The sequence below is a fragment of the Cystoisospora suis genome (assembly GCF_002600585.1).
Source record: "Cystoisospora suis strain Wien I chromosome Unknown contig_99, whole genome shotgun sequence".
Taxonomy (NCBI): Eukaryota; Apicomplexa; class Conoidasida; order Eucoccidiorida; family Sarcocystidae; genus Cystoisospora; species Cystoisospora suis.
In genome coordinates, this window is record NW_027152901.1 from 36,840 (window position 1) to 47,989 (window position 11,150).

General features: G+C 56.5%; 1 protein-coding gene across 1 annotated transcript in view; it reads right to left on the reverse strand.

Annotated features, from left to right (window-relative positions):
* Positions 1-989: 989 nt before the first annotated feature.
* Positions 990-11,150, reverse strand: part of CSUI_000219 (uncharacterized protein) — an 11,212-nt gene continuing 1,051 nt past the window's right edge. Inside the window, exons 1-7 of the mRNA XM_068060453.1 lie at positions 8,563-11,150; positions 6,549-8,078; positions 5,577-6,067; positions 3,260-5,276; positions 2,892-2,960; positions 2,295-2,406; positions 990-2,047 (exon numbers count right to left, since the gene is read on the reverse strand). The exon at positions 8,563-11,150 is cut by the window's right edge and continues 1,051 nt beyond it. Of these exons, the coding sequence (XP_067927574.1) occupies positions 1,746-2,047; positions 2,295-2,406; positions 2,892-2,960; positions 3,260-5,276; positions 5,577-6,067; positions 6,549-8,078; positions 8,563-9,513 (5,472 nt within the window). The 5' untranslated portion in view covers positions 9,514-11,150 and the 3' untranslated portion in view covers positions 990-1,745. The remainder of the gene's footprint in view (positions 2,048-2,294; positions 2,407-2,891; positions 2,961-3,259; positions 5,277-5,576; positions 6,068-6,548; positions 8,079-8,562) is intronic.

The following is an 11,150-nucleotide window of genomic DNA, read 5'->3' on the forward strand; positions in this document are numbered from 1 at the left end:
TTTCGGCATACACGGATACAGCCGCCCCTGTTGCGGGTCCGGCTGGGCACAACGAGTACCGCGTAAGTCTGAGATGTGGAAGAATGTGGAAGCGCACAGTCGAAGCGTGTGTCCAACAACAGTGCCGGTCAGTACTGCACGCGCGGCACGACCCGCGCCGACTCTTCTGAATGATACGCACTACCGGTTCCTAGTGGGTGCTGACAGGGTGAGGAGCATCCTTGTTCCAAACAAGAAGCCTTTCTCGAATGCTAAATAGACCGCCCTTGCGGAATTCCAGCAGCAATGCCGTATTCATGTCTCTTGCCAGGTACGAATGCGTCCCTCACAAGAACCGCCTGGCGCGTAGACCGTGTATCCGCGCTGAAATCGTCATGTACCAAGAGTCACCTTACGGAGCTGCCGCCTGTCCTTGGAAAGCAAGAGAGCTTGAGCACAGATTGAGTTGGTACAACGCAATAAGGGGTGGTATTTTTTCCGCGGCCCGTGGCGCCCGTCAGTCGGTGTGGCAGACAAGCCAACTGTATGCCCGGCTAACGCTGCGTGAAATGCTAAGCTGCACTGGAAATCGCTCCCAGATGCACGGCCACGGGACGCACCTGCAGCCAACACGCGCCCTGCAAGCTGACGAAACGTGGAGCTCAGCAACAGAGGCTCCTGTCGTATTTCAAAAGAATTTCTTAATCAGTCGGCCGCGAGGTTCCGGCCGCCTATCGTTCCCCGAACACGCCTTGCCTTTTGCGCACCCTGGTGGTTTCGCGCTTTCCGCTGGTTTTCCCAGCTCTCTAGCTCTACTGGTGACAAGCGAGTGCGATGCACAAATGCGCGAGGCCGGGCGGCATGTCAAGCAGCCGAGATGTTACAATTGACATGTTTCGTCTCACTGAGGCAAACATCATGGGTGCAACAGAAGCTTTTTGCCACAAGATAATAAACGCTAAGAGCTCTCTGGTACACCCGAACCACATTTCGTCACCGGCCTCGAAGCCACGGTGCAAGCTGCCTTTCTGCAAACAGGCACCTACGAATCCGATGTTTCGGGTTCCCTCTGTCCGTCTCGAAACACGAGACCAGTATTCACCTCCATGCACAGCGTCCCCACCGCATGTGATTCGTACGGTGCGCCTTACTCCGATTTGGAAACAAAAAACTTTCGGTCACGTACCACTCCGTCCACGCCGCCCCGTGTCCAACGCAGTAGATCCCACTCCCAGGTATAGCCCCGTCCGAGGTCGCTGCTAACAAATCACCCTGCAGGCTCGGGTTTAGTTTCAAGTGATACTCGAAAAGCAGTGTCAAGGTATTGCTCGACTCGGCGGCTGCACCTGCGCGCCGCCCCCGTCTGTGTGAGATCTACGCATGCAGCAGGTGTCGGCGGTGAACTGTGTGATGGGACCCTACTTCGGAGTAAACCGACGTCTGCTCTCTGCGCAGAACAAACTTACGCTGGAGACAACGGCAGACTGGTGTTTCGTGAGTTGCACTCTCCGGCCGAAACGCACCGTCGGTCCCCTCGGGGAACAATGGACTATATAACGGCTTTTTTACGCGCTCACGAACTGACGTGTCTCCGGAGACGCCCCCAGTTGCCCGGACCACACTTTACTGTTAGGGCGTGGAACTACCTAGTATGTAGTCCTTCCCACGATGGACGCAGTGGTAAAGCGCTTCGCATGCACACGCGTATCGTGGACGCACATGCTGCTGTACACGTACAAGGCGGCGTCTGAGCTGTCGTAGCTGCTTCAAAGGTCTAGGTCCTTTTGAGCGGTCCTCACCGCAACAAACGTGGAGCTTCTTTCTCCGATGACCCTGCGGCGGGAGTCTAGCGGAAGGGCTTCCACAAGTAAACATGGCAACACAGCCATAGACACATTCAGGACAGTCGTGTGCGCAAACGTCCGTAGGCCGCCAGCGTGCCGAAGTGGTGACGCGTTCTTTTGCACAGCCCCCCCCCTGCGAAAGGAGTCCTTGCTTCTCGGGAGACTGCGTGTCTGCGGGACCGGCTGGGTCACGGGTACGTCATCAACGCTGATGACATCTTGACCTGTTCAGAGCACGCCGCAACAGCCCGGGTGGGTTAGGTATATGGGTGCTCCGAGGGGTTTCTATTGCTCGCGCCGGTTCGCACATGTGAGGGGTAAGAGACTAAAATCGTATGCAGGTTCATCTTAGCTAAGTCGCCAGCCACGTCTAGCGGATACATGGTATCAGTGTATGTACGTCTGTATATGATATCAAACTGTATAATCGGACTCATACACGGGTAAGTAAAGGACGGCTGTTGTGCTTACCTTTGTCTCTCACTTGCAGCGAGCTGTGCAGTGTAGCTTGTTGGAACGATCCCTGGCCGGAGCCAACAGACAATCTCAGTCGGACAAAATCCCATGCCGCCACAGTCTGAACCTGCTCCCACACCCCAAACCAGAACACGCACGCGCGTTCACACTTTGATCTTTCGAAGTATAACTACTCTTGAAGGAACTACAACCCCGCAGACACTAAGAGTGCCAGGAGAATATGAAGTAGCGTGGTGGCTTGGGAGCGGCAGTTGATTGTTGCCCTTCAGTTGTTCCCTGTCTCGCAGATAAGGCTGGGACGACTTCCCCACCCGCTCTGAGTCAGAACGAATGAGGTTCTATTGTCCCCAGCAAAAACATCGGAGCCACCCGAAGGGGCATAAATCATTGCTTGTGTCGGAGGGCTCAATGGTATCGAGCTGTAACAAGCAGGCAACGTTCACACTCTCCGGCGGCTGTCCTAGCGGAGCGAGGAGCTCGTCGAAACTAGCGAAACGTGATGCAGGGCGATCCAGACCGTAAAAGTGTGGGTGGGGACGCCTGTGTACTTCTTCGTTCGTCGTGCCACTGGTGTACGCGACTCTACCTTACCCCTGCATCACGCAGCTCGCCAGTAAAAAAGATTGTTGGAAGTACACACCGGCCTCGAGAATCTTCTTCCTGAACGAGCAAGAGACATCGCGACAGGAAGACTACCTCGGCCCACGGAACAGAGAAAGTTAGTGGCGCATGCGACCTGCTTACACACCATCAAATGCAGACATAGCTGCGACGTTCGAGGGTCTGACTGGATGTCAGAAAAGCAGGTCTTGGGAGGAAGCCTAAACCCCCTGCAAGCGTTAGTGCTTTCTGCACATCGATTGCCCGATCCTTGAGTGGAACCCGTATGACACCTGGAAAACGTCGAAGAGAGTACAGCAACAGCTGTCAGCCTTCTTTCTGAAGACAGGCAGGCTCACCTCGCCTGACAGAACGGCCCTAACGGCCACCCAGGGCAGTGGTCTGGGGTTGAAGATTCTCGGAGGCAGTGGGAACGGTGTGTACATACAGTGCTCGACAAGCTCTACAACTTGTCGCAGCAGAACAGGCGGAAAAGCAGTCCGTAGTAAAAGTGAGGAGGCCGTGGTGTCTTCTTCTTCTTCCAAATTCCCCCACAAGGAACACGCGTCAATTTGATCGGTTTCAAAAAATGTCGCTTTTGAAGACACGCGCGGAGTGGCGTCGTCTTTCTTTATATCTCCGCTGTGTGATCTTCCCTCTTGGGTGTCTTCTCGGTTCTCTCCCGTTCCCCTTCGAGTGTCGCCCCGTAACGCATCACAGTCGAACTGAGCTGGGCTCCCTTTATTGCTTGACTCCTGACCTACTGTAACTGTCTGGCCTTCGTTATCCACGTCGATCACCCCTGGGTCATTACACACCACTGCAGCGGTTTGGTTTCTTGCCCCTGTGATGCCTTTTCCCCTGTCACCTACAACATCGCGACGTTCAGTTCCGCTGTTCTCCTGAGAGGTCGCATCGGACGCTGCGCTCACGGAAGTAACGGCGCCTGTAGAAGCACGAGAGCCTTCGTGAGTTGGTGGGGGGGGGGCATATCCTGCGCCTTCTGAATCCGAAGAGGTCCCCTCCAGCAGTCCCGGAGACGGGACACGGTTCTGGGGCACCACGGCTGGAGATCGAGTTTCCGCACGAGGTGCTGCTGATACGTGAGATCCAGCACGCGAAGCACAGACCGCCGGCGAACCACTGTGCTTGCAGACAAGGAGCGGTGGGGCGACAAGAACAAGACGTGGTATTAGATTCTCCAGGAAGTAAAAAGGACGCACCTTCTGTGCATGCAGCAGAGGTAGGGCGCAATAATCACTCGTCCTTGCTTCTCGTGGAGCATCACTCTCAGTATTCTCTTCCGTTTTTACCAAGCGCGTTTCGTTGTTTGCTGGCGCAGACACGCGTCCAATGTCGAGCTTTGAAGTCAGCCTCGGGGATACACCGCCGCCGCACCCTTGCGTGCACACCTTCTGCTGCCCCACACGGTCACAGGCTGCGCAAACGGACAGGAGTGCTCCGTCAGACACCGGCAGCTGAAGAGCACCTTCTCTTTCGTCGTCCCTCTGTGTGGACGTAGCGCACCTGGCTGGTCCGCTGCTGCAACCTTCCGGACACACGGAAGCCTTTCGTGACCAAACCACATGCGGAGACATTTCTCGTGTTGATGTGGTATCCAGGATCTCAGAATTAGCAGGCCGCCAGCATAACGCGTGCCCAGGTGATGAGGCACTGGCTTCGAGCCAGAGAGGCAAAAGGTTCAAAGACTCCGGCCGGTGGGCGAAGGAACAGCACGACGGCGAAAATGGAAGGAATTCCGACCTTGTATGTCGAGCAGAGGCCAGGGCCTCCAGCGCCACATTCAGTTGCTCCACGGCCCCACTTAAGCCGAAAAGTCCGTCCGAAGAGAGGGAAACCAGGCCCAGGACTGGAGAAAACAAATACTTTGCGTCTGTGCCAGAACCCAGTTGAGCAGGCTCCGGCAGAGACGGTGAACTCTCCGAGATGCCTTCCATATTTTCACTTGTATCGACAACTGTGTTGTTCGCTGGGTGCCACTCGGGGGAATCTGTCGCGTTCTTCTTGGCGTGCGTACTCACTTTCGGGGGATTGGAACCCCTCGCCCGTCCGTACTGGCTTCTGCTCGTTGTGTTGCGCTCTATGTACGCGGGAGCTTTTTCTGACTGCTGGGACTGGGGTAGCTGTTCACCTTTTTCGTTGGGCCTTGCTGCGGATATGCATTTGCACAGAGGCTGTCGACGAATGTACCGAAACCCACGACTGAAGCAGAGAATAAGCGCGTGAGACCTAAGTAACCGGGTCATAAGGAAGCTTGTGAGGAGAACCCCCGTGCGGCAAAGGCAGTCCTGGAGACCAAGTAGTCGACGAGAAGTGGGACACAAAGGGAGGGGCTGAGTGGCGAAGTGCGAGAACCTGCCCGTAACAAGAGGAGGCCGCGAAGAAGGGTATCAAGACAAAAGGTGGTGGCGACAATGCAGAAAACGGCACAACAGAGCAACTCAGCGCCAGCTGAAACAAGGGACACCGACTCAATGCGAGCAACGGCTAGCTCACGGACGCCCGCCGCGTATACAAAGCATACAAGTTTATGAAGAAGCTGCACCCAGCTCGCGAGCACAACCGGACAATATGAACGGACTCGCACCTCTGCAGCGGACAAGGAGGAGGCACCACACCACGCCGACCAGGGAATATCAAAGAACAGAGACTTACTGCACATGAAGGCCGCGAAATTGCGACCTGAGCTGCTCTAAACTCGCCAGAATCTCCTCGAAGACCGCGCCTTCGTGCCTAACCTCGATAGCATCCTCCAAACAAAACACCCTGCTCCGCCCCGAACTCCCGAGGAGAGACACCTCGGGCGCCTTAGCTCCGCACGCACAAGTCTCACATGTCTCAGAACCACAAAGGCAGCGACTCGACGCCACTGGAACGTGAGGCGGGGGCAAGGGCGACGCAGCGGATGACGGAGAAATGACTTCTGGGGGAGGATGACGGAACACCACAGTCAAGCCGGATTGGCGTCCGGGCTCTACAGCCGGCGAGGAAGATAGCAGCTGGGTCTGCTCAACCTTTCGCACCTCCTTGGGATACTTCGGCGTGGATGAACTCTTTTGCCGGTGCCCAGGCAGACGTGGAACATGGCAGCACTTGCTACAGAAGGCGATGACAGACAGCAAGGCAGACATTGTCGCCAGCCTGCCCTAGCAACACACAGCACCAGTGAGCGAAGAGCATCTCTGAGTTTGCAGCACGCGGCCGCGTCCCGCTGATGCACAGGAAAAAGGCAGACACTTCCTTTATTTGGAGGGCGAAGTAGCATGCAAAATGCCGGACTGGACTCAACTCCAAGTAACTCGCTCTCAGCGGAGCGTTCCCGCTGCACACGCAAAATCGGACTGCTCCGCGTAGCGTCGTTTCTGTCAGTATATATTCCTGCTCACGTCGAGGCATCTCAAACAATCTACCAGTACAGACGTGCTTTCTAAGTATCGCAGCGAGGCACCGATTACAGTTGCACACAGCAACACACACCACAGGTGCAGAATCCCTCCCCGCGCATGAACAACACGCAGATAAGCCAAGGATCTCAATACGCCGGTTCCTCGTGCCACTACATCCGGTAGCCTCAAAGATGTTTTCATCTGTGAAGGAAATAGCACGCAACAACAAGGAGTAGCCTACCCGTGCGAAAGCTTCTAACAGCGGTTGCGGCTTGCCTCCGCTGCTGCTTTGGCCGGCCCCTAGGACGCGTTGCTGCTGTCTCCTGAATACTTCGAGCTGGTCAAGGGCAGCCCGCCAGAAACCCTCAGCCCCGGACATTGCAAGGCGCGCCCGCTGTACCGCCTCAGCGAGAGAATCAGAGATGGTTTCCACTTTCGCCCGTCCATCTCGATGAAATGCAAGACGCGAGCCTAGTCTCTCCGAAGCTGCCATAGCCGGGACAGGAGGACCCGCTGTAGCGTGTCCACTGCCAGCTTCTGAAGGACACTGAAAAGAGCTCTTCGCGAGGATAGACCCACGTACCGAGAGTGCAGCTTCTGCGCGAAGAGCTGCACCTAGCGCCCGCAACCAGCTGCATGACTCCGTGGTCACCGTGACCCTCGCGCACGCCTCGAAGGAAGCAGAGGCAAACTGTGAGAACCCGGCCACGCCGGCAAAAACAGCAGCCTTATACAGAGTTCGATAGGACAAAGGAAAATCGAACTGAAACAAAGGAAGGCGTTGGACAGAAAGTTCTCTCTCCTCTGGAGGAGCGGTGCAAGACGTTGAAACAAATGAAGGTAGGTCAGTTCGCGAAGCTGGCCCCTGTGATTGAGGGACGCCGGTAGACGATGAGGTGCCCGAAGACAGAACAGGGGGATACAACCCGGTGCGACAGTGCAAAAACGAAACTGGAAGGACCAGGGAGAACGTGAGGTGGGGCAAAATCACTGACGGGCTGTCAGTGCCAACGTGCCGCGATCCCGGCAAACGGTACGCGGCCGAGAGCTGACACAGAAACACTTCGATCCCTTCTCGATACACTCTCAGCCAATCGAAGTGCGCGCCGCAGGAGTCCAGAACATAACCTGCCTCGCGTGAGAACGGTGAAGCCTCCCTCAAATAACCGTCGCTGGCCGCTTGGATAGGTGGCACTATTGGACCGGCTGCGCCAGATTGGGGGGTTGCCTCTCCAGGTGCCCACCTGGGCGTCTGTTGCCTTTCCTCTTCCCGGCGAAAAGGCTTTAGAAGACAATCAAGCGGCACGCCCGCCGCAGGCCCTTGCAAACCTTGTTGAAAAATGAACTTCAGTCCTACAGAGCTACCCAAAGTCCCGAAGAGGGCCGGAGGGACTCTGGCCTTCTGAGCAGACGTGAACCGAGTTTCCTCGTTGGCGGACCGGAAGGTCGGGGAGGCCGGATGTGGGCGGCCATTCAAAAAAAATGGGGATGCAGGAGCAGGGGACGATGAATCACCGGCACCAGGCGGCGTGGAAGCGAAGAACGGGGAGAGCAAGCGAGACAGAGAAGAAAGAGGGAGAAGACTCAGCGCGGGCAGGGCAAGAACGCAGGCAGTAGACACAAGCGGACCTCTGCAACGAGACTGGAGGAACGACGCCTGTGAACAAGTGAGGAGGCGGCTGAGGAAGGCTTCGGCCATTACCTGAGACGTGCAAGGCGAGTGAAACTGAATAGAGAGAAAGCAGCGCCCCAGCCATGCGGCTACGATGTGCTGCAACACACGGCAGGACAACAGCACGGAGGAACTCTCATTCCCATGACAACTCTCAATGGAAACAGCTATACATGGATTTGCTCTGTGACCGCGTGTGGGTGTTTTAACCCTCAGGGGTCTACCCTAAGAGCTTCCTCAGAAGTAGTGAACTGTGAAAGTCATTCGCCCGTTCTTGGCTACCCTATCAGCACCCCGCACGCAGAGCAGACCGCGCGCTCCACCTGGCTCGCAGCGGAGCACGCAGATTGTTCAGTGACCACTCATCTGCGAAGGTAAACGCAATGCGACGCACTTTTGCAGTTTACGGAAGAGCAGATACTTTACAGGCTGGGAATCATAACACACACGAAAAGACCACCAAGCAGTTGTTAAGGCTATATCGGGAAACGTGGTAGTAAGGGGGGGCTTTGTCCAGCGCTCGAGCCAATTGCTTCCGCGCTCAGGACGGGACTCGAGTCTCCGGACCTGATTCTCCGCTCACCTGTGTTCTCTCCTGTTCCAATCCCGAAGCGCTGTTCCAGACCTCCTTCCAAGTGCCAAAAAAAAATCCATGGAGTGTATGCCTATTCAGCATTGCCGGCGGCGGATCTTCTTCATCCACGAGATAGTCAGCAAGGGCCTCAGCGACCGCCGTCACGAGCTGCTTGACAACCCGATTGTCTTCACGCAGTGCAGCGTGTACTGTAGGGGCGGCGCCTTCGCAGCATGTCCAAAAAACTCTATTCCCACTTCCGGGTTTGAGCTCGGCTATTTGCTCTTCTTTGCCGGCAACTTTTCCCTCCTTTTTGGTGAACTGAGCAAAGCCCTGCTGCACAACTTGGCCAGGTTTGTCTTCGGGGAGAGACTGTTCTGCGGCTGGCGAAGGGCGACACGAGCCTGCCTCCTCTTTCAAGTTTTTCTTCGACGCCACTGACACAGCTACAGCCCGCGGAAGTGGAAAACTTAGCCAAGACACTGTTTGCAAAGCCACTAAAAGAGAAAGAACTCGAAGACGATGGGGAGACTTCGACTCTTTCTTGCTTAACTGCAAGAGCAAATGGAGGGTTGTCTTCAGCTCCTCGCGCCTTCTGAAGTGGTAATCAGCAGCTGCCTCCTCGCAAGCCGGACACGGCTGATGATTAGTGTGCGTGGGCCCGCCTGGCAGGGCACTCTTTATCGAAAAAGGGAATGTCTTGCTAGGTGTCGCCACCGCCCATGCTGCAATTGGCGACGAAAGGACATCCCGGGGGCCGTCTCCGTAACACCTGTCTTCCTTCTTGCCTCCCCTTCGTTTCGACATCCGACCATCCGCACCGACTCGACGTCGCGCGTCTCCGTCAAAATGTCCACGTCTCGCATCGAGGGGACGCGTCCCACACGCTCTGCATCGCCTCCGAAAAGATCGGAGGGAAAGGACTTCGAACTGAACTATTCCCTCCGTACTGTCCTCCATACTGGAGGAATCCGTGTTAGCCTCTTCTTCGCTGTTCGGCGACGAGAATTCCACAGCGACAGACGACGGTGAGGTTCGCCCGCTAACGAGCGGAGAAGAAGCGCGCTCAGCTTTACTTAAAGCTTTACAGGTTTCACGAGCGAGAGCACTCGGGGGGTGTACACAGGTTACTGTCTCTCTTTTCTGCTCTGTTGAGTCGTTTGTGTTGGGCGCCCGCGCCGTTGCAGCTGCTGAGAGAACCTGCGGCGAATTTGCACAAGCGGAGAGGCACGGCGCATACTCTTGTACGCTGGTACTCTTTGCCACGGGTGAGGAAGACGTGGCTCCATCATCACTCAGTTCCCCCTCTTCCTTCTCCTCTCCTTCCTCTTCGCTGCTAGACGAGGGCGAAGAAAGCCCCGGGCTCTTCCTTGACTGCTTGACAGCTGCGCCTCCCGAGCTGTCCGGAGAGGTGTCAACCTTTGTTGTGGACGCCGTGGAACGGTCGAGACCTTTTGCGTCAGAGGGGAGTTTTCCCTGGTCACTGCCTTCGGTCCTGCCTGGTCGGGGAGGGGCCGTAGTGGCCGGGACACGCAAGCTCGATCCAAGCGGCACCGTCGAACAGGACTGTCCAGGAAAGCTCAGGGCCGTGGTAGACAAACCCTCTTGACGCAGGGCAGCCAACTGCCGAAGACCGGAGAGAAGGAACGTCCCCGAGACGATTTGGGTAGGAAGGATGGTCTGTTGAGCTGCCGCCGGTAACGCGAGGCCGCCAGTGGAGGAGGGATGGTGAAAGGACAAGGAGGTCGCCGAAGGAAAATGAGCCAATGTTCTCGAAAGCGCGCTGGCCGATGTGCCCTCTTTCACTGGGGACGCGGGGGAAGGAGGCACAGATACTTTGTCTTCCTGAGCGGAACCCGGGACAGGGGAAGCCGGGGAAAACGTACGAGGCGTGGGTGCAAGGGACGAGGCGATTTTTACTGAGGGCCGGCCGGAAGAAAGCGCGATGGCTACCTTTTTTGAATTGCCGTTCCTGGCGCCGCCACCACTTCCTTCGTGCCGCAGCTGCCTTTCCTTTTTTGTCTTCCGACCTCCATGTTCATGATCGTGTCGCTCGGCTTCTGATCGACCGGCTCCCGTGACCTCGGGCTCCGGAATTCTAGAAACGCCGAAAGAAAACTCATGCTTACGCGGTAAAGTGCCGGAATGGGCCCGAGAAAATCCAGCCCGCACCACTTCTTGGCCACGTGGAGACTCCAGCTCCCCTTCGTGAATGATCACCTCCTCGCCACTTTCATGCAGGAGACAATGTGGCCTCGACGGTGAAGCAGACCGGCATCCGCCCACTGCCTGTTGCCCGTACGAGTCTTGTGTGAGAAAGCGCGCTGTACAAACCGTGCGTGAGCCACTCTCTGGCACGGTACTCCCGGCGGCAAAGGAGCCGCCGCCTGCTTTGCTCCCGTGTTTCTTTTTAGTGTGCGACAGTCTCTCGGACTGCTCACTGTCAGGTAGACTCCACCCCGTCACGACGCTGAGGACGGCAAGAAGGGCCGAGACAGCTGCGGCACCTTCGAGGGCTGCAGCGCGCAGCCAAATAAACAGAATCTCGCGGAGCTGCACCGTGTCTCTCCGGAAAGAAAGGTCGGCACTCTGCGCCT